This window comes from Rhipicephalus microplus, chromosome 9, assembly GCF_043290135.1.
Source record: "Rhipicephalus microplus isolate Deutch F79 chromosome 9, USDA_Rmic, whole genome shotgun sequence".
NCBI lineage: Eukaryota > Metazoa > Arthropoda > Arachnida > Ixodida > Ixodidae > Rhipicephalus > Rhipicephalus microplus.
In genome coordinates, this window is record NC_134708.1 from 23152961 (window position 1) to 23173625 (window position 20665).

General features: G+C 45.8%; 1 protein-coding gene across 2 annotated transcripts; it reads left to right on the forward strand.

The window, feature by feature from the left end:
• Window positions 1-1542: 1542 nt before the first annotated feature.
• Window positions 1543-14612, forward strand: LOC142771283 (protein FAM135B-like). Of its 2 annotated transcripts, XM_075872759.1 has the most exons (5): window positions 1543-1684; window positions 2106-2257; window positions 4837-4947; window positions 10589-10705; window positions 13548-14612. In XM_075872759.1, the coding sequence occupies exons 2-5, from the start codon at window positions 2164-2166 to the stop codon at window positions 13757-13759; spliced, it is 534 nt and encodes a 177-aa protein (XP_075728874.1). In that variant the 5' UTR covers window positions 1543-1684; window positions 2106-2163; the 3' UTR covers window positions 13760-14612. The 2 variants fall into 2 exon arrangements, with proteins under 2 accessions (XP_075728874.1, XP_075728875.1); XM_075872760.1 differs by lacking the exon at window positions 2106-2257 and having other exon boundaries at window positions 1566-1684.
• The last annotated feature ends 6053 nt before the right edge of the window (window positions 14613-20665 follow it).

Sequence of the window (20665 nt, forward strand, 5' to 3'; positions counted from 1 at the left end):
TGTTGCTGTTACTCGTCCCGAACTCTTGTTGGAGCACTCCAGGCGAGTTGATCACTACGCCTCGCAGGAGCACGTGGATTCAGTGCGCGTCGGCAGAATCTAATTCTATGACGCCATCACATGATTGCTTAGAAAGCGTAAGGGGTAGAAGCCACCTCCTCGGTAGAAGCGAGATGCTTACACAGACCAAAACGCGTTGGCACATGAGTGCGTTTTGGCAGTGCTTGGGCCAGCTGTTGTGGTGCGCAGTAAAGGTGATTACGCACGCCTGATTGAGCTTCGCCATAGGCTGCTTTTCATCTGAACAAAATCTAGGGAGATACGGAACAGCTTTAGTGCAACAGTTTGTTTAGAGAAATGGTTGACGATTCGAGTACCTTATGTACTCTACTACTGGGGAGCAGTAAGCCGCCCCATTGTTTGTTTAGAGAAATGGTTTATGACTACCGAGCGTCGGTATCGGCGCACAAAATGAATTCACGATCTTAGGGCAGCAAAAAGGATGCAAAAGAAGATTCAGCGTCGCATAGATAGATTAGCGTCGGAACGATGGAGAACGTTCTGCCAGTCACTAGACCCTCGCAGGACACTCTCACACATTTGGAAAATGGTGCAAGGTCTGCGTCACCCTAAAGAGCAGCGTTCTTCGTTAAAAGCGTTCGCGCTCTTTCAAGGACGGCAAAACATCAATGTCGCAGAGGATTTCTGTGCGCAAATCGCCAACCAAGCCACTCGTCCAGATTCTCCACTGAGAGGTGACGTCCCCGGTTCTCGTGACTACCACATGGACCTCCCTTTTACAGTGGAGGAGCTCGAGGTGGCACTCGCTCTCTGCAGGCGTTCAACTTCTCCGGGTTCAGATGGTATTCCGTACCGAGCCTTGTGCAAACTTGGGGATGGTGCAAGGAGAGAACTGTTGAGCCTTTACAACATCTCGTGGCAGGATGGCAATGTTCCTGACGACTGGAAAGTAAGCCGCTTGGTAGTTTTATTGTTGAGATACTAGCAGTGCGAGAGTAATTAGTGACGGTGAAACAAGCTGAACGATTCTGAATGGCTTCTAGTGCGTTAACAAGGGTGCAAGAATGCATTGATGAAGCGTACTTGAGGTAAGATCTGAATATAGTGTTTGAAATGAAGTGTGGCTGATTGATCCTGCACGATATTCATTCGATACGAAGAAAAACGGATGAGCGGCAGCATGGCAAAGCAGTGTAGGAGACAAATTACATTTGATATTTTGCTTATGGGCCGATCGAGAGCATCCCCGCTACTGTAAGCGTCAGAGAAGTGTGCTAGAACGACAAGAAATATCAGGAGGGAATGTCGCGTTCGTTTTTGCTTTTGTATTTTGAGAACCTTGTGAGTGGCTCTTTAAAGCTTCCGCCTTCACAACAGGCGATGCAGGAACGCGGGGTTGTTTTTAAAGACAAGGTGGCAACCACTGCCTGTGAGGATTTTCTTTTTGATGTTAATTTCTATTCCCACATCGCTCACGTGAATACGGACATGCCGAATATATGGTAGTGTTAGAAAAGGGTGCTGGAATTTGAACTGTTTTTTTTTATCCTGTTGTGTTCTAGCAGGAGCAGACGTTTCACGAAATATCTGTTTGCGGCTTGAGATTGGCTGTTGAGGTGGCATCCTACCTCGACAACATAGGAACGACCGATTTCAAGCTCAGGTGAGAAATGTAAATCAACTCACTCATCGATTTGTTCTCTTCGTTTTGCTTCGTTTATTAAGGCGTAAGGCTAGCGAGCGGTTTCGTCAGACGTCTCAATTCCTGTGTGTCCTTCTCCGTTACTACGGTATTACCAAATGAAAACGACATACCGATACGCCCTGATCGCTAGTCTTACCGTTTTCCAATTCCTAATGTGCCATTTGTCATCCTATTGTGTGATCCTAATGTCCCATTGTCATCCTAATGGGTCAACCTAATGTGCCATTGTCATCCTAATATGTGATCCTAATGTGGCATTGTCATCCTAATGCGTGATCCTAATGTACCATTTGTCATCCTAATGTGTCATTGTCGTCCCAATGTGACGTTGTTATCCTAATGTAAACTTCGTACCCTGTCATTGCTTCTTGTTTTTCAGCTTTATCGGTTTCTCCCTGGGATGTGTCATAGTGCGCGCCGCCCTCACATGCCCCCAAATGAGACCGTACGTGAAGAATCTTCACACCTTCTTTTCCATAAACGGTCCGCACCTCGGCGTTGCGTACGTCAAGAACAGGTTTCTCAGGTTTCGTAAGTGTCCACCATTCCTATGCATCTCGCAGTTTCTCGCAAGTGTTACAGGTGGTCGAGAATTGAACGGAATTTCGATGGAGGATATATGGCAGACGATCGCGTACTGTGCCACGTCAACGCACCTTGAAGGACGCCGAAGAGAAACAATGGATTTCTTTAAATTGACAAACTGAACTCTGAGAAATATTGTGCCGTATGTTTCACTATAATGAGTTCATTATTAGCGTAGAAAACGAAGGTTGAAGTTTCATTTTCAAAATTTTGCGCCGAATCTGCCACGTGGTATGTCAAAAATTCCGAAATATATTTTTCGCATTTTCGCAAGATTGGTTCCATGAAATATTCTGAAACATCGTATGTAGGTTTATGGCACTTACAGATGACAATGTGTTTCGTTTTTATTGATTAGAAGCTACGTAGAAACCAGTAAGCGCTTTCGAAATGTATGACGTCATGGTGTTTGGTGCGGCAATCTCGTGGTGGCATCTCCAGCAGCATTTGTTTTTCGCGCGTTTTCTCTCTTACCTAGCGTGGGGTAGAGGTATACGATCGGCGTTTTTGGGATTGTGAAATTGTTCTCTACTAATAAGGAAAGAAACAATGGTTTAGCTCTTTAGTGTCCTTTAAAGAACACCATATGGTAGAAATTTCTGGAGCACTCTACTACGGCGAGCCTCAGAGTCAGTTCTGACGCCATATGTTTTTATTACTCAGAGTTGGACGGAGCCCCGCTTGGTCGGGGAATAACATGAACAAATGAAAATACAGCGCTGATCCCAGTAAAATTAAGTTTATAAAAGGTGACGTTTGGTGAGCAAGACTACGTTTCTACTGCCTACGTTTCTTCGCCTACGTTTCTACTGTGATCGGCGCTGGGATAATGCAGCCGTCAAAATCTCTATATGATGTGCTCGAGCAAAACCTTTATCTGCATGTGCGTGTTTGTGTGTGTGTGCGTTCAGCACAATGTGACGGAGTGGAATTACAAACACAGCTATAGGGTTAGCGCAAACCCACTCAAGGCGCTCAGCTGGCCCATATAAGCGCACTTTCGTGGAATGGTGTTTTTTTTTTTTTTGGCTTATTTCATGAGGTATGTGACGTATATTTAGATTTTATTTTCTTGGTCCTTTCTGGCAGCGTTCATTGTAGAAACACGAATTTCCGGTAAAACTATTGACATCGTAGGCATGCGGCAGGGAAGGGGGGGGGGGGGCTTCCTATTCACTTAAGAGAGGGGGGAGGCGCAATATCAGCCCCCATACATTGACATAACAGGGAACGAGAGGAGGCTGCTTCGCCACGCCTCCTCCACTTCCTGAAGGGGAACTCTATGCACTCCTGCGGTGTCTGTTTGTCTGAAGTACGCTGGTGTGGTGTGACATCTCTAAGAAGGTACAAACTAGCAGATAACCACAGCTGAGCGCGCTTTGTCGAAATGCGCACACAGGCACCCTCTTCGCAACTTGACTTTGCACGACGGCACTGACGCGCAGGTCGCGGGATCGAATCCTGGCGCGGCGGCGGCTGCATTTACGATGGAGGCGGAAATGTTGTAGGCCCGTGTGCCCAGATTTACGTGCACGTTCAAGAACCCCAGGTGGTCGAAATTTCTAAAGCCCTCCACAACGACGTCTCTCATAATCATATGGTGGTTTCGGGATGTTAAACCCTACAAATCAATCAATCGATCAGGCCAGTTTTGCAGTAAAATGACGGGGTTATTTTGCGCAAATGCGGGTGCCGGTCGTCACACTGAAAGTTCTGATGTTACGTCTTAGTCTGTTAGGACTGCGCTATCGGCGTCACATGAAACGCGAACAGCTGCTAGCATTAGCTACCGTATGCCTGGCGCTCTGTCATCACGATGGACATGCGCATGTGCTTCAAAACCAGAGTGCTGCGCACCTGTCCACAAGGATGATTGGATGGTGTGCCCTGTGCCGTTTCTAATGCTTACCGTTGTTCGTGTTTCATTTGACACCGACAGTATACAGACGTAATCACACTTGCATAAGCGGCCAGCCGGCAGCTTGAGCTGCTGTTTCCTGTAGAAGTAGGCAAAAGTATGAACCTGTAATGATACTGAACATTGTCATACTGTATGACAGGTCATTGTAATATAAATGAAACATGAACTAAAGCTTGTAGCTAACGTTAGGGACCTGCTTCGGACAGCCACAGCGTCCACGTGCTCCGCCGCTATAGAGTACATAACGGATGTGTTTAAAAGCCGCCATATTAGGGGTTTAATCTTTGCACTTTGTGTCTTTAACAGCGAAAGGAACAGTGTTACATACGCATGAATATGTACGGTGGGGTTTGTGCCTAGATGTTTCGTGGCCTTGATACTTCAGATTACAATATGAAGTTACCAGAAAGAAAACATGGAGTTGTCTTACGGAAAATATAGTCTATAGAGAAGTGTTATTCCGTGTGTGAACCTTACCGGAAAGCGGACGATGTGACTTCGCTGTTTCCCTCGCGCAGCCTCTTACGGTCGCATGTGAGATGATACAGGCAGCATTCACAATACTGGTTTGGGCTTGACGAGGTTGTGTTGCTTTTGGTTCCAGAGATTTCTGTCTTGTCCAAGATACACATGAAGAGTTCGTTGAAGGAGCTCACGCTTCAGGATTCGCCGGACCTGCGCAGGTGCTACTTGTACATACTGAGTCAGGCACCAGGTGAGCTTGGCGTGCAAAAGTCCACGACCTAACGCTGAATGAATTTCGTTTCATCGGTTGCGAATGAAAGGCCAGCTGCGACTGAATGTCAGTTTGCCTATAAGTGAGGAAGTGTTGAGATTCGACTGCTTGGTACACTGACCCCACAGCTTCTGATAGCGCACAAAGATATACAAGAACGAAATACGCAATGAAGCGCTTCTTTCAATTAGTGCAAATGTATGGTAATGCACGCTAGACAACATGCTTCGGATAGCTCTCTACCAGCCGGTAAGCTGTTTACACACATATCGTAATTACGACGTTACAGTTCGATGACTACATAAACGCCCATATTCCTTTTACACATTGTTGTCGGTTTCTTTTACTAACTTTTGTCAAACAAACAAACAAACAAACAAACAAACAAACAAACAAACAAACAAACAAACAAACAAACTGACAAACAAAATCAACCCATTGGTTTATTCTCCTCCTTTCGTTCACTAGAAAAGCTAATGATGGCGTTAATTTCATCATCATCAGCCTGGCTACGTCCACTGCAGGACAAAGGCATCTCCCATGTTCCGCCAGTTAACCCGGTCCTGTGCTTGCTGCTGCCAATTTATACCCGCAAACTTCTTAATTTCATCTGCCCACCTAACCTTCTGTCTCCCCCTAACCCGCTTTCCTTCTCTGGGAATCCAGTTAATTACTCTTAATGACCAGCGGTTATCCTGTCTACGCGCTACATGCCCGGCCCATGTCCATTTCCTCTTCTTTATTTCAACTATGATATCCTTAACCCCCGTTTGTCCCCTAATCCACTCCGCTCTCTTCTTGTCTCTCAAGGTTACACCTACCATTTTTCTTTCCATTGCTCGCTGCGTCGTCCTCAATTTAAGCTGAACCCTCTTTGTGAGTCTCCAGGTTTCTGCTCCGTAGCTAAGTACCGGCAAGATACAGCTGTTATATACCTTCCTCTTAAGGGATAATGGCAATCTACCTGTCATAATTTGAGAGTGCTTGCCGAATGTGCTCCACCCCATTCTTATTCTTCTAGTTACTTCAATCTCGTGGTTAGGCTCTGCGGTTATTACCTGCCCTAAGTAGACATAGTCTTTTACAACTTCAAGTGCATTAACTATCTCGAAGCGCTGTTCCTTTCCGAGGTTGTTGTACATTACTTTCGTTTTCTGCAGATTAATTTTAAGACCCACTTTTCTGCTCTCCCTGTGTAACTCCGTCATCATGAGTTGCAATTCGTCCCCTGAGTTACTCAGCAATGCAATGTCATCGGCGAACCGCAGGTTACTAAGGTATTCTCCATTAACTCTTATCCCTAACTGTTCCCATTCTAGGCTTCTGAAAACCTCCTGTAAGCACGCGGTAAATAGCATTGGGGAGATTGTGTCCCCCTGCCTTAAACCCTTCTTGATTGGTATTCTGTTGCTTTCTTTATGAAGCACTATGGTAGCAGTTGATCCCCTGTAGATTTCTTCCAGAATGTTTATATATACTTCATCTACGCCCTGATTCCGCAGTGTCTGCATGACGGCTGATATTTCTACTGAATCAAACGCCTTCTCGTAATCTATGAAGGCTATGTATAGTGGTTGGTTATACTCTGAGCATTTCTATATTACCTATAGTATGAATGTGGTCAATTGTTGAGTACCCTGTTCGAAATCCTGCTTGTTCCTTTGGTTGATTGAATTCTAATGTTTTCTTTACTCTGTTAGCAATTACCTTTGTAAATAGCTTGTACACTACAGAGAGCAAGCTGATCGGCCTGTAATTCTTCAAGTCCTTGTCATCTCCTTTCTTATGTATTAAGATGATGTTAGCGTTCTTCCAAGACTCTGGTACCCTTCCCGTCAGGAGACACCACGTAAACAGGGTGGCTAGTTTTTCTAAGACAATCTGTCCTCCATCTTTCAGCAGATCTGATGTTACCTGATCCTCACCAGCAGCTTTGCCTCTTTGCATGCTCTCCAAAGTTTTTCTGACTTCTTCTATCATTACTGGTGGGGTGTCGTCTGGGTTACTGCTAGTTCTTATAGTATTAAGGTCGTGGTTGTCTCGGCTACTGTACAGATCTCTGTAAAACTCCTCCGCTATTTTAACTATCCTATCCATATTGGTAGTTATTTTGCCTTCTTTGTCCCTTAGTGCATACATCCTACTTTTGCCTATCCCAAGTTTCCTCTTCACTGCTTTGAAGCTTCCTCCGTTTTTCAGAGCGTGTTCAATTCTCTCCATGTTATACCTTCTTACATCGCATACTTTACGTCTATTAATCAACTTCGAAAGCTCTGCCAGTTCTATTTCGTCTGTTGTACTTGACACTTTCATGGTTTGACGCTTCTTAATTAGGTTCTTCGTTTCCTGGGAAAGCTTGCCAGTGTCCTGTCTAACTACCCTGCCTCCAACTTCCACTGCACACTCCATAATGATACTCGTCAGATTATCATTCATTGTATCTACGCTAAGGTTGGTTTCCTCACTAAGAGCCGAGTACCTGTTCTGCAGCGACACTCTGAATTCCTGTACTTTCCCTCTCAGTGCTAGCTCATTGATTGGCTTCTTGCGTATCAGTTTCTGTCGTTCCTTCTTCAAGTCTAGGCGAATTCGAGACCGTACCATTCTATGGTCACTGCATCGTACCTTGCCAACCACTTCCACATCCTGCACGATTCCTGGGTGTGCGGTCATTATAAAGTCTATTTCGTTCTTATTTTCGCCATTAGGGCTCCTCCATGTCCACTTGCGGTTTTCTCGTTTTCTGTAGAAGGTATTCAAAATCCGCAAATTATTGCGTTCTGCGAATTCTACTAGTAGCTCTCCTCTGGCGTTTCTAGTGCCGATGCCATAATCTCCTACTGCCTGGTCTCCAGCCTGCTTCTTCCCTACCTTTGCATTAAAGTCGCCCATCACTATAGTATACTGTGTTTTTACCTTACTCATTGCCGATTCGACGTCTTCATAGAAGCTTTCAACTGAAGCGTCATCATGGCTGGATGTAGGCGCGTAAGCCTGTACTACCTTCATCTTGTATCTTTTTTTCAGTTTAATTACAATACCTACCACCCTTTCATTAATGCTATAATATTCCTCTATGTTGCCAGCTATGTTTCTGTGAATTAGGAACCCCACTCCCAGTTCTCTTCTGTCTGCCAAGCCCCGATAGCAAAGGACGTGCCCATTCTGTAGCACCGTATAGGCCTCATCTGTCCTCCTAACCTCACTGAGCCCTATTATATCCCATTTAACACCCTCTAGCTCTTCGAATAGTACAGCTAGACTTCCCTCACTAGATAAGGTTCTAGCGTTAAACGTTGCCAAGTTCAGGTTCCAATGGCGGCCTGTAGTCCAGAGATTCTTAGCACCCTCTGCTGCGTTGCAGATCTGACCGCCGCCGTAGTCAGTTGCTTCGCAGCTGCTGTGGACTGAGGGCCGTGAGTTATTTGGCGTATCCATGTGGGAGGTAGTGGCCAGATACTGCACCAGGGTGGCCAATCCTTCTCTGGTGAGGGAGTGCGTTCCCGGCGGTGGTTACCGGTGAGGCCGCACCTCAGGCCTCTTATTGTAGTTCCATCATTTCAGTATTGGTATAAATAATTTTATTTTTCCGAGCTTTTCATGACGCTTTCGTTCGTATGCCTAACTTCGTAGTTGGGCGGCATGTTTAAGTGTGTTAACACTGTTCAGAACTACAGACCACATCGTTTTACTTTTACACCCACGTTCAAAAGAAACACGTCCTTGACAGCCAGTTATCAAAATGTGGGCCCGGCCAGCGCAGGCGCCGCGGGTTTGGTTTCGTCACAGCTGATGGTGCACGGACACTGGCAGCAAGCATGCAGTCGGGACAGGTGGTCGCTGTCGTGGTCGATCACTCTGTTCATAGAGCTTAATTATAGTACTGTCGCCTAGTGAATGTTGGAGCCACACAACCTTACAATTCAGCCAGTACAGAAACGATGGTTAGAACATGGATTTTCTTGAACTTCGTTCTCTCGATTGTGCGTGACTTCATATATAGCCTATAGCCGCTTTGTTGGCACGTCAGGTTCTGCTAAAGTTGAGCAGTGCCACTTCACAATCTTGACCTTTTTAGGTTGATCAATGCAAACCAGCTCACTGAGGTTCACAAAAAGCCATTGTTTTATCTGAAAAGAAAAGTCAAAATGCAACGATAAACAAAGCCACGCGTGCGTTTCAAAACGCAAGCACGAAGGATAAGACAATCCACGCATTGTACTCATGCTTCCCATAGTGGCGGAACGATCGTAGCGCCACAGTTTTGCTCTGGTAAATATTGTAGGAAACTTTATGGCTCCGCCTGACCTGCAGCGCCCTGCTACAGATGGCTCGCCCTTACAAGCGATAGAAACTCTGGTCTATAGGCCTTTTGTGAATTGTAAACTCCGTTGCAGTTGTGTTTGAAAGAGGCCCTGCAACAATTTTTCAGCATAGAAAAGCCGCCGATAGGTATTCGAGGCTCCTGCGAACACTCGAGCGAAGCATTATAGAACAGCACACGGCCTGCAATTTACAATGGATTCTGAAAATCGGCGAGAAATAGTCTACCATTCTCTTGACAAATGATATAATGAAACCAAATGACCACGTTACAGACCAATGTCCGTGGTCATTGCCTGATTTGAGCGTCGTGAGCTGCATAGTTACCTTGGCCGCCGCGGGAGGCCACCGAGAGTCGTCTGGCGAGCCTTGCGCTCGAAGAAAAAACGAAAAAAAAAAACGGCTGCGTATCTGCGTGCTTTGCGGCAAACGTCTAAAGACACTAGTATTCTGTATGGTGGCGCTGCTTGAAATATGGACGCCATCTGGCAGTAGTTGTGCAGGGGATTGTGCAGAACTTAGGGCCACCAGCACCACATTGTCGGCAGTGTGCTTTTTCGGGCATAGCGTCACAGTTTGAGTGCAGAGTAAAAAACACTAGGGTCTATAGAATTACGCATCTACAGATTTTCTAGTAAAGGAGCACACCACCTAATACTTACGCATTGAGGTTGTGCCTCATATATGCGTAATATTTGCCTTTTGATCGACAATGTTCACTAGTACAAACGCAGCCACCAGATCAAGATGGCTGAGCGATGATCAAGTACTTTAACTTTCGTCGGGTGGGGGGTGGGGCTCAATCGTTTGACAGACACAAACACAGACAGACAGATAGACAGACAGACAGAGGGAGTGACAGATAAAGAGAGGGAGAGACAGACAGATCACAGATATACAGACAGATAGACCGAAATTTCTGCTTTCAAGTATCCCAAGAAATACTATTTTCTTTGAAACAGTTCAGGGTCGTGGCGCGCGCTGGCGAAGTGACGTAACTTTTTGCCTCCTTGTCAACCCCGTCCTTGCGTAGCTTTCGGCACGCTCGCTGGTATAAAACGAGAGATAAAGCTCTTGGAGCGTGCCACGAATTCCTGTAACTGCGCTCTTACTTGACGGATTCTAAAATTAATTTGCGGCTGTTCATTTCTGAAGCAGTGAGCTTTTTTTATCGAAGTCATTCGACTACTACTTGGAAAAACGTTGTGCGGCCAGTTGAAAGGAACGCTCTGTGAATGCTCGTTAATTATACGAAAGGATGCATCTCGAGTGACTAAGGTTTCTCGCGTTTTCGCAGGTCTTGAGTACTTCAAGAACGTCTTGCTCGTCGGTTCGTCCCAGGACAAGCTCGTTCCGGTGAATTCCTCCAACATACAGCACTGTTCGGCATCGGTTGCCGACAAGACTGTCGTAGGTGCGCTTTTGTTTGCTGTCATCATTGGTTGCTTGCTTTGCTTGAATAGTGGTTTTCGTGAGGACTAATACAAATAAATCAATGATGCAATGAATGAAATTGGCAGTTTTGCTATAAAGGCGGGGTACAATATTTTTGATATAACGACAATATAAGTATATATTTCTGAACCAATACAACCAGTAGTAATGAAATTAGCTTGAGCAAAGCAATGAGCTTGTTGAAGAAGTTTGCTAGGATGTATATTTGCGCAGAGAGAGAAAAACAACTTTACTTAATCACCGGCAAATGAAAGGGATGGGCAGTACCCCCAGTGTATAGTGTCAAGAACGGGCTTTTTGGCTCTGATAAGGTCTTTGGCCCGATAGATGGCCCGAAACTTATCCGGGGTGACAAAATTGAGCAGCGCGGCATCTCACTATGTGCTACCCTAGGCTATATCATACAAGGAAAGACTATGTTTTATTTAGTAGCAACTATATAAACCCTCTTGGCTGTTGTTTGGCGTCACCGTCATGCTCTGTATAAAGTCTAAATTGATGACAGCACATCGGTACATCGTTTGTTACACGCGCTAGTAAAAAATCATGGAAACACTGGGGATTATCACGGCTGAAGCGGAAATGAAACGAGCAGGCCATCTCCGTCGCCCATATGGTGCATGCAATAACGTCAACCCGCGTGTGCGAGGCTGGCAGTTAGGGGCAGGGTTCCTTTTAAGGGTGGGGGGGGGGGGCAAGGTACGTCGCAGGGTAATCCTCCCATTAGGTCAATGTATAACTCTGGCTTAGCCCCCCTCCTCTCCAGGCACAGCGCCTCCCCTCCATATTGTGTCAATGTGTGCTACTAACTTTGCCCCCCCCCCCCCCCCTTCTTTCTTCCTGTACACATGCCTGCGCTCCTTAAGCAGAAAGGTAGCGCGCCGGTCGTCTTTTGTCGCACAGAAGAGCGAAGGGGCATAGGTAAGGGGTAGGGAGGCGGGGATACGTCGCCGGCCATGGCCTCCGAGATTAGTCGGCGGTGCACCGTTGCTACGGCGCGCTGCCGGCTACTCTCGGAGGCCACGCGCTGGCAAACCAACTTAGAACATTGTTCATAAGGGCGTGGTAGCGACCGCTGACGCGCCTGATATCTCGACCGGCATCAGAAGACGACGGCTCATTAACTTGCTGTGCTGTCACTGCTTCACGCTGACAGGAGGGAGGAGGAGAAAAACTTTTTTTTAAACACAAGTGCCCTCGTACGATCCCACTGAGCTCAAGCGTTCAGTTCGTGGTGGTTCAAGGCGCTGGCAGCCCAGTCGGCAGCCATTATCTGCTCAAACGGGTCCTCTAAAGGACAGGCAGCAAGGAAACCGCTTTGGTCGCTAGAGCAGCCGCACGTTCTCTCGAACCGGCGTTTTGTAGAGTTCTGCGAGCACGGATCGGAAAGAGTTAGCTGCTACAGTTGCGTCGTATAACATCGCAATTAAGTGCCATCGCATTCACTGCTTCACCCTTTCTTCGAAACTGGGATTTATTCTGTTCGTGTCACAAATCAAATCAAGATGCAAGTGAATACGTTTTCTGAAATAAATTTTACCGTTCGCGTCGCTCTGGTAATCGCAATCAGCGTTCGCGTCGCTCTGGTATAAAGACGTATTTGAGGCGTCTCTTGTCACACAAAAATAATTGTCATCTGGCCTTTACAAAAACTCTGCGCTCGGCACTTTCCTATGCCGTGTCACGCTGATAGCGCGTGCCTCTTTGAGGACCTGGGGTGCTATTATGGATATTTCCGAATTCCGCCATGTTGTCAAATTCGACTATTCGTCAACTGTGATTGGTCCAGAGGGCTACTAAGACATCCCTGATTGGTTTAGAATGCCGCCATTGCGCAATTAAGCAGGGGGAGGAGTCTGACAGTGTCCGGAATAGCATCTCTGGAACACAAGTCTTGGTTTTCAGTCGTATGGGAAGGCAAGAGGAATAGACGACGATTATTATTGTGACACGCAAAGAAGCCCCAAATGCACCAGTTATTTTAGAAATATTTCTTGTACTGATACCACGTGGTAAACTACTGATCGCGATTGAGCCTGATAAGAATCAAATTGGTCAACTCTGATTGGCTCCTGTACAGGCCCTTATCCAGTACTTATTTTCGAAAGTGGGCGGGGGGGGGGTTATTAGTATCGGACTAGTAGAGAAAACTACCCATTTTCATTTTTTCTTGTAAAAAACACCCACGAAAGTTTTGGGGGAAGGGTGTCGGGGTACTCCTGGCTGCGGCCTTGCTCCCATCTGTAGCTTGCGTGAAGCACCCAATGACGGTTGTAAAAGTGGAACTGGGTCAGGCCCCATTGCTGTCAAACGCGACCACTAGACACTGCTGTTAAAGAAAGTAAACTACATATGTCAAAACTACTCCAAAAAAGTAGATAAGTTAAATTACTAATAACAGCTGGTACAAATTGACCTCGCTCTTTCTTTTGGAAGGTAACGAAGTAAATAAAGAATTATTTTAACAAAAGTTCATCACTCTCAAGGGTTTTTAGTCATCCTGATAAACTCTGGTTAAGAACAAAAGTTTGTGCTTTTTAAAAGCATGCTTCTGTCGAAATAAAAAAAAAATGTTCTTGTGGTCAGATGTGGGAGAGGACGTGGTATGGACAGAAACTCCTCAGCCATCTTAAGTTGTGCAAATCGATGTGCTGGCTTTGAGAAGTTCTATGAAGTCGGGCTTTTCGATTACGGCACTCCAGCCAGTTTCGCTGTTAACATCATGCAGTGTCCGCGACGTTAAGTCAGTGAAGCTAAGCTAATTTTGTTATCTTAACCTGCGTCCATGCGACGACCAACAGGCAAGACGTACGACGAGATGGTCAAGAACCTCCTGGGTCCGCTGCTGAAGCGCGAGGATATAAACCTGAGGCGTTTCGACATTTTCTACGACACCGGTCGACTGCGATACCTGGAACCGGTGTTCCCGAGCTTGTCGCACGTGTGTGCCCTGATGTCAAGGAACCTGTTCGAGAAGTTCATGCTCCTCTCCGCCGCCGAGTGCTTCAAGTGAACACCGTGGAATCTTGACAGACAGGCATCGGAAGTACCTCTCGGTGTTCCACGGAACATTCCGCGTAGAAAACTTTGTATCAACAATTTATGTAGCGTTCCAGAAATTTATGCGAAAAACTACTGCGTTCTTGTGTTCTTGCAAGTTAATACGTCTCGATGTTTCATGGAACATTCCTCGCGGAAAACGTTATGAGATATTGGTAGTGTTCCCGAACGCACTACGAAAAATCGCTGCCTTCTTGGGAGTTTACTTCTTTAATTAGTTCTCGACGATATACCTTAATATGCTGCTGAGTACTTCAAGTGGTCACTGCAATATTATTTGCTAGTGAAATTGGTGACTTGCATTTGTGTCACGCCTTAATACCAACTTTTTACTGTTGCCAGCCTATATTTCTGAGTGTAGTATATGAAAGCATTAAAGTTTTTTTCCCCTTTCCTCAGTAAGCGAAGACTAAAGGTCGCATGAGTAAGTGTAGGACGTCAGTGTTTTTTTTTTGTTCGCAGTGTTCATAGCATCATGAACCGCACTGCACGTCTGTATATGAATGTTTGTTTACGCATCCTGCAACTTTTATGTTGCAAAATATTTGTTTATTTGTAATACAGTCAGTCGATTTTGTCCACGCCTTCTGAAGCCGGTGCGAGCCGTACTTGAAGGACAACATCAGCTGCAAAAGTAAAAAAAAAAGGGTGAACTTGTTGGCTACTTGGTTTAACATATCTTGCAAGATAGCGTGATACAGCGCGATAGATGAGGACAACAGAGGCACAAGCACAACAGATGATGCGCTGACTGGCAACTGAACCTGTATTGCAGTGAATAACGTAAATAAATGCACACCCACGTATCAGCTCTCGTCAATAAAATCAAGCACATGAAAAATAACGATCATCAAAAACGTCAAAAGTAAGGGTGCAAACGGACGCCGATGTTAGAAAATTAGAGCAGGTGACGTCAATTGCGAATTTGATGCAGCAGCAGATTGGCACGCATTTTTTTTTGTCGGATAACAAAACTAATGGAGCGCTTACACGTTCTTTTTTTTTTACCCGAGCAATCCTGTGAGCCTCGATTATCTCTCGCGTTAATTGTGTGTCCCCCTATGCTGTCCTCGTATTTCGTGCTGTTTTCCTAAAAAAATGATAAGGTTGATCTAATCATGTTCTTTCTTTTCCTTCACGACGTCTTTCCTGCAGCACTTGAGTAGCATTCGACATTTCCTTCACTGTGCACCAGGGGTCGGCAACATGCGACCCGCGGGACAGTTATGTGCAGGCCCCGGCACGATATGAGAACTCTTACCTGAAGGCTGACATTGCGGTTTCGAGCTCAAAAGGGGTTTTCGCTCGCAACCTACGCTTGTAAATTGCAACCTTGTGACAAACGTACAGAAAATAAACACGATAGCTATTAAAATTTTTGCACAATATTGACAATTCGCTCGATGTTTTTGTCGCCAAATTTATCTCCCTCCATCCTCCGATAAGCCGTTCATTCCGTGCTTTGCCGACTTCATAGAAAACTTGGTCCTCCGCCTCAAAAGATTACCGACCCCTTCTCTATACAACGCAAATTAAAAACAGGTGAGGATGAAACCATGAAGAGATGAAAAATTCTAGGACACGGGGTGTCGCTGCAACAAGTGTTCGTACAAGTTGAATTGTCTTGATGTCTTTGAACAGTCATCCTGCCTTGTCTTAAAGCAAGATCATTGCCTTGAAGAAGACAAGACCAATATTATTCTTCGCCAAGTTGAGTTGTGCCAGGACACAGCACAAAAAAAAAAAAAAACCAACTAACACGTCTAAGCTTTTCCTTCTACGCACGTTCACATCGTGATGGCCGAATCTGCATTTTTCAAGCGTCGTGTCGCCAGCGAACTGCACGAGACACTTGTGCAGCGGATACAAAAAAAAAAAAAAATCCCCCCCTCCCCCGTTAAATGATCGGATCAGGACTCAACATATGAGAATCATCATCATTGACACTGCACAAGGTTATATACAACTTGGTGTCAGCAGCTGCTCGATTTAAACAGTTACACTACGATGAATAGAGGATACATTCAACGACTTATCTTGACATAGGAGTGACGGTTATGGAGGCGGGGCTCCCGCACATTTCTGTTGGTCCAAAGTAGTGCGGCACCTTCCAACTGATCTAGGTTTTGTTCGCTCGCATCGTTAACGCGTTTACAAAATTACATACACGACAAGGTGGATTGAAGAAACATTTTGATTATTCAGTGTACGTTTTAATGCCCTATTACTATAGCGTATTTTTCTTGAAGAACTAAACAGTGCGATTGCGGACGCACACTCGCCCACGACGTCACTGACGCCATGTTTACTTTGGAAAATGAATGTGCTGAAAAGGTGGTGCTATCTAGAATAAAGAAGAAGGAGCTTTACCTACAAAGCGATGCGTAACAATTAACGTTGTGCACGTCACTGAGTTCTATGTTTTGTGAGAGGGCTAACACGATGTTTTGCACAACGTCTTGTCTTTCGAGAAGGCCAATATAACGTCTCAAGAAAGAAGATGAGAAAGGAAAATTAAAAGAAGGTACTTCTGCAAAGTGAGTAATAGCTGTATTTTACCTACCTCTGTCTGCAAATGAAGAAGCATTTATTATAGCCTTTATTATTACTGTTTTTCATCCATCCTGAAGGAGAAATCTGCACACACTTATGCCTATGCGCTAAAGTGCTGTGCAAATAAAACAAAATGCAGTACGGATGCATTTTCCCTGCAATACGTAAGGATTGTAACTTAAGCGAAAATATAAAAAAGAAACGCCAATGTGGTTACCGAGAACAACAAACGTCAGCGACTTTCAGGTAACACATAATGGCATGCCAGCAGTCGTAGTTCAGTGACACAATCTGCGTGACGTCTGCAGGCCAGCAAACCACGGAATGCCGAACGACACTCGCAGGGACGAAGTACTTCTCTCGCCGTCGGTTCTCGGCTGCGAAGATGCGAACTCGTGCCCCGACATCCCAGCGATTTTGGTCAGGTCGGCTATCGGACAGAAGTGGCCGAAAAACAGCTCGAAGCACTGAGCACAGTGCCTGTCATTTGGGTGCTCGAGGATGAAGTCCAAGGCAAGATTTAGCACAGCTCTATTTCTTCGCACCGGTGCCCAAAAAGTTAGCGAATTGTGCGTGCCGCCTGGCACACAGTACCCAAAACTTAGGATCAACCTGTTGCTTGACAGTTCTTGAGCGTATGCCTCCAGGTATCGTTGAGGGTCACGTCTTGGAAAATCCACAAAAATGCTCTTTATTGCGTTGTTGCTTGGCGAAATTTCGGACAATGCTGCACATGTTTCCTCAGCAGCGTCTTCTACCCAGATCTTCAGCTTAAGCTTGATTGAGGATGCGTTCACAGCTAATGCGCGTAGTATCTGGTTCGCCTGCATTGCCATTGCAGATTTGTATGGTCAGTGATTGAATCGATCGATTGTTCTTCAGTGTCTTGCACAGAAGAGTGACTCCGTGGTCGAACTCGCGCGAGATCACAACATTAGATGCTGGATCTTCTCGCTGGAGGCAAGGGCGCTGAACAAAACGCTGGCGGTGTCATACGACAGCTCAGAAATGTTCGATAGCCAGAGCTCGCTGACGCCAGCTTCGGAGGACGCCAGCTCTCGTCGCAGGACTTCGAAATACGGCGCTGCACGCAGATCCAAGAGTCACACTCTTTCGTAACATGCGCGCTGAAGCAGCTGACGTATCAGCGATATTCTGAAACGTGAATCAAAACGCGGCAAGATAGTGAGCGTTCATGTTGAAGTGAACGACCGAATATATACAATTGTGTAAGTAAGAGGGAGAAGGCAAGGACGCACCAATAAATAATGCACTCGGCATTGGTAATGCATAATTGTTTAGGTTTTACATTTCAAAACCACACTATAAATATGAGAGACGCCGTACTTGAAGACTCCCGAAATTTTGACCACGCGGTGTTCTTTATCGTGCACCTAAATACATAAATACTGGGGCCTCAGGCGTGTCATCCTGTGGAAATGAGGCCACAATGTCCGGGATTCTATACCGTGACCTTCAGGTACGTAGCCGAGAACCGTGACCTGTACTCGCCCAAGCTTGGCTAGCTCTAAATGTAGCAAATAATACTGCATTTCTTAAGAACGCTCTTCTCCCCGTTTGGACGTTGCCTACCGGTGCACATGATGAACGCGTTAGCAGAAAATGCAGCTGTGAAAATCGTGACCAGAAAAAGCGTGACCAGAAAGGCCACGCGAGCACTCACTTCTCCTCATCTGATCCAGCGATTTGAGAAAGCTTCAATGTCTTGTCACTTTTGTTGACTTGTAGAGCCTTGCACAGCGTTGAAACTTGGCTCACGGGAAAGCGTGAGCAATGCATGAGAAGAAGTTGCAATGTGAAACTTTTCGATAAGGCTTGCGACTACGAAGGCTAGCAGACGCTGGTTCGAGGCCCACGGGACGGCTCTAAGCTCTCCCATAGTAGAGTACCTCGTACTCCAAATCGTTAACAACTTTTTCTAAACACACAACTGATCGATCCCCCCGTTAGAAAAATGCATTTCTTTCATGCTGGGAGTCTGTAGACAATGGTTGCCCTCCAAGGCTGAAGCCACGGCTAGCGCGCATCTTGTGGTAAGGCTTACCCATGTGAGGCTGGACAGAAAAAGTTCTTTCAGGTGTTTGTTGATTTGAAGCGCTCCGAACAGTTCTTCGATCGAGTGATGCCACTGTACCTGCAGCGCAAGCTTCGTCAACCAGCGATTCGTTTCGAGGGTTTTGGCGATGAGTACAAGCTGCTGCGCATATACCGGCTCCACGACGGCTCCCTTTAATGCAGACGACCACCGCATGAGACCCAGCATTCCTAACAGGAAAGGGAAAGGTGTCGCTACCTTGGAAACTTGTATCATCTAGGGACCTTAGATAGAACTAGGTAAAACTCGCCGCTCGCGCCCCCATTCGTCAAGCGCACTCACCTGCACAAAAAAGGTTCATTTAAGGGAAAGCCAACTTTACAGCCACGTGGGTGTTGGCGGCCGCCGCCCGCCGTGCCACTGGCGCCACCACCACCACCGCTCCCCAAGCAGTCCAGCGAGGCTATCCCGCTGAGTGCGGAAGTGCTACTTCGTTGGTGTAGTGATTGCGTATTGTGTTATACATTTTTAGTGAACGTCAGTGTGATGGTGTCTGTGCGGTGCAGCGCCATGTCTCTGACGATAGTTATAGCGCGAGAACAGAACGACGACAAAGAGACAAGAAGGACACGAAGGACACTTCTCTTTGTCATCATTCTGTTCTTGCGCTATAACTATCGTTATGTCATACCAACTAGCCCAAGCTGACACACTTCGCCATGACTCCGTGCTGCGTAATTGCCACGATGACAGGCTGCTGCGCTCCGCACTGCACGAATCGACGAGAGAACGGAAAGGCTTTCTTCACCATTTCATGTGGCAAGTCCATCCCCGTCGTTCGTTGCCGTCTCAAGTGACTGCTGCGCATTTTCGAAGTTCAAGATAAATGTGCCTTTTTGAACATGTGTCAGAAAAAAAAGCTACAATGCGGTTTGTGGCTCTCCCGTTTTATAGAGCCCATTCATAGTAGTTGGCATCAGCAAAAATGTTCATGACACTAAATGCTCAAGCGAAAGGTAGCTCTGTCAATTATGTACGCACAGCTCAATTCATTACATGGCAATTAGTCGAATAAGCATGAAATATACTTTCCAGCTCATATATTGCTCTCGACAGTACATCCGTCAACCATCGAAATCTTCACTGCAGGTAGAATGTGTCGGCAGTCCCATACGACTCGCTACTTATTCCAGCGTTACACTACGTTCCGGAATTCAGATCACCATGGACGCCATGTTTGACGGACATATGGTTATGAAGTGTACTTATACTCGTGGCGATATTCTTTCGACTAGAGCTAGCGATAACAAGCAGGGTATGTATTCTTTTGCGTGAACTCATTGACAAACATCGAACGGGACGGAACGATAAAATTGTGCGTGAGTGAATGGCTGAATATGCACTTTACAGGTCTATCAAAACGGCTTATTTCACTCCGAGCACTGTGCGGCATCGAATTTGGAGCCTCACCGGGTGTTTACATTATGCTACAGTCACGTATAGATATGCCGAAAATTCTTGTTTGCTTGCATTATTGATAAAACAGGGAAGAATAGTTCTAGCAATTATTTCATCGATCCATCTACCTAGTTTTTTAAAGTGGCCATAAACTACGTGAAACCAGCGATTTGCGGAACTAAGTTGTCGCGAATTGTGTACACGATTCTCGACAAATTAAGTCAAGGCTTTCTTGTTCGTTAACTGAAGCAAATATATCTTTTTATGGCGACTGCCATAGAACAAGATAGAGCACCAGTACTATTTAAAGTGATTATTTGTTCGAGTTTTCCATTTTATATTTATTCGAAGCGAAAGTAACTGCGCCAGCGAAGGGTTATGAACGAGCGAGTAAACGTGCGGAGCCGCTGGGCTGCGTCGGCTCCTCACTCGAAAGGGGTGGCTTCCCTGCATGACATGGACCTCACAGCGCTCAATATGGCGGACTTATGCGCAACCATGCTACCGAAAGGCAGCATACACATAAGCTTAACGAGGTGAAAATTGAATTTTCGAACCACTCGCACCATTTCCCATAGTAACGTTCGGTGGTTCTTTTTCCACGAATCAAACAGAAATGAACAAGCAACATTTTATTACGTCTCTTGATGTACAAAAAGTTTTTTATGTAGGGCAGCTTGATCGATTACTAGAGATTAATTGTAGGCGGAACGTCTGACGTCATCGGGATCAATTTGCGAACGTCCAACTGGGACTCATTTGTTCACGCGTGCATTTACCTTAATTTCTCTG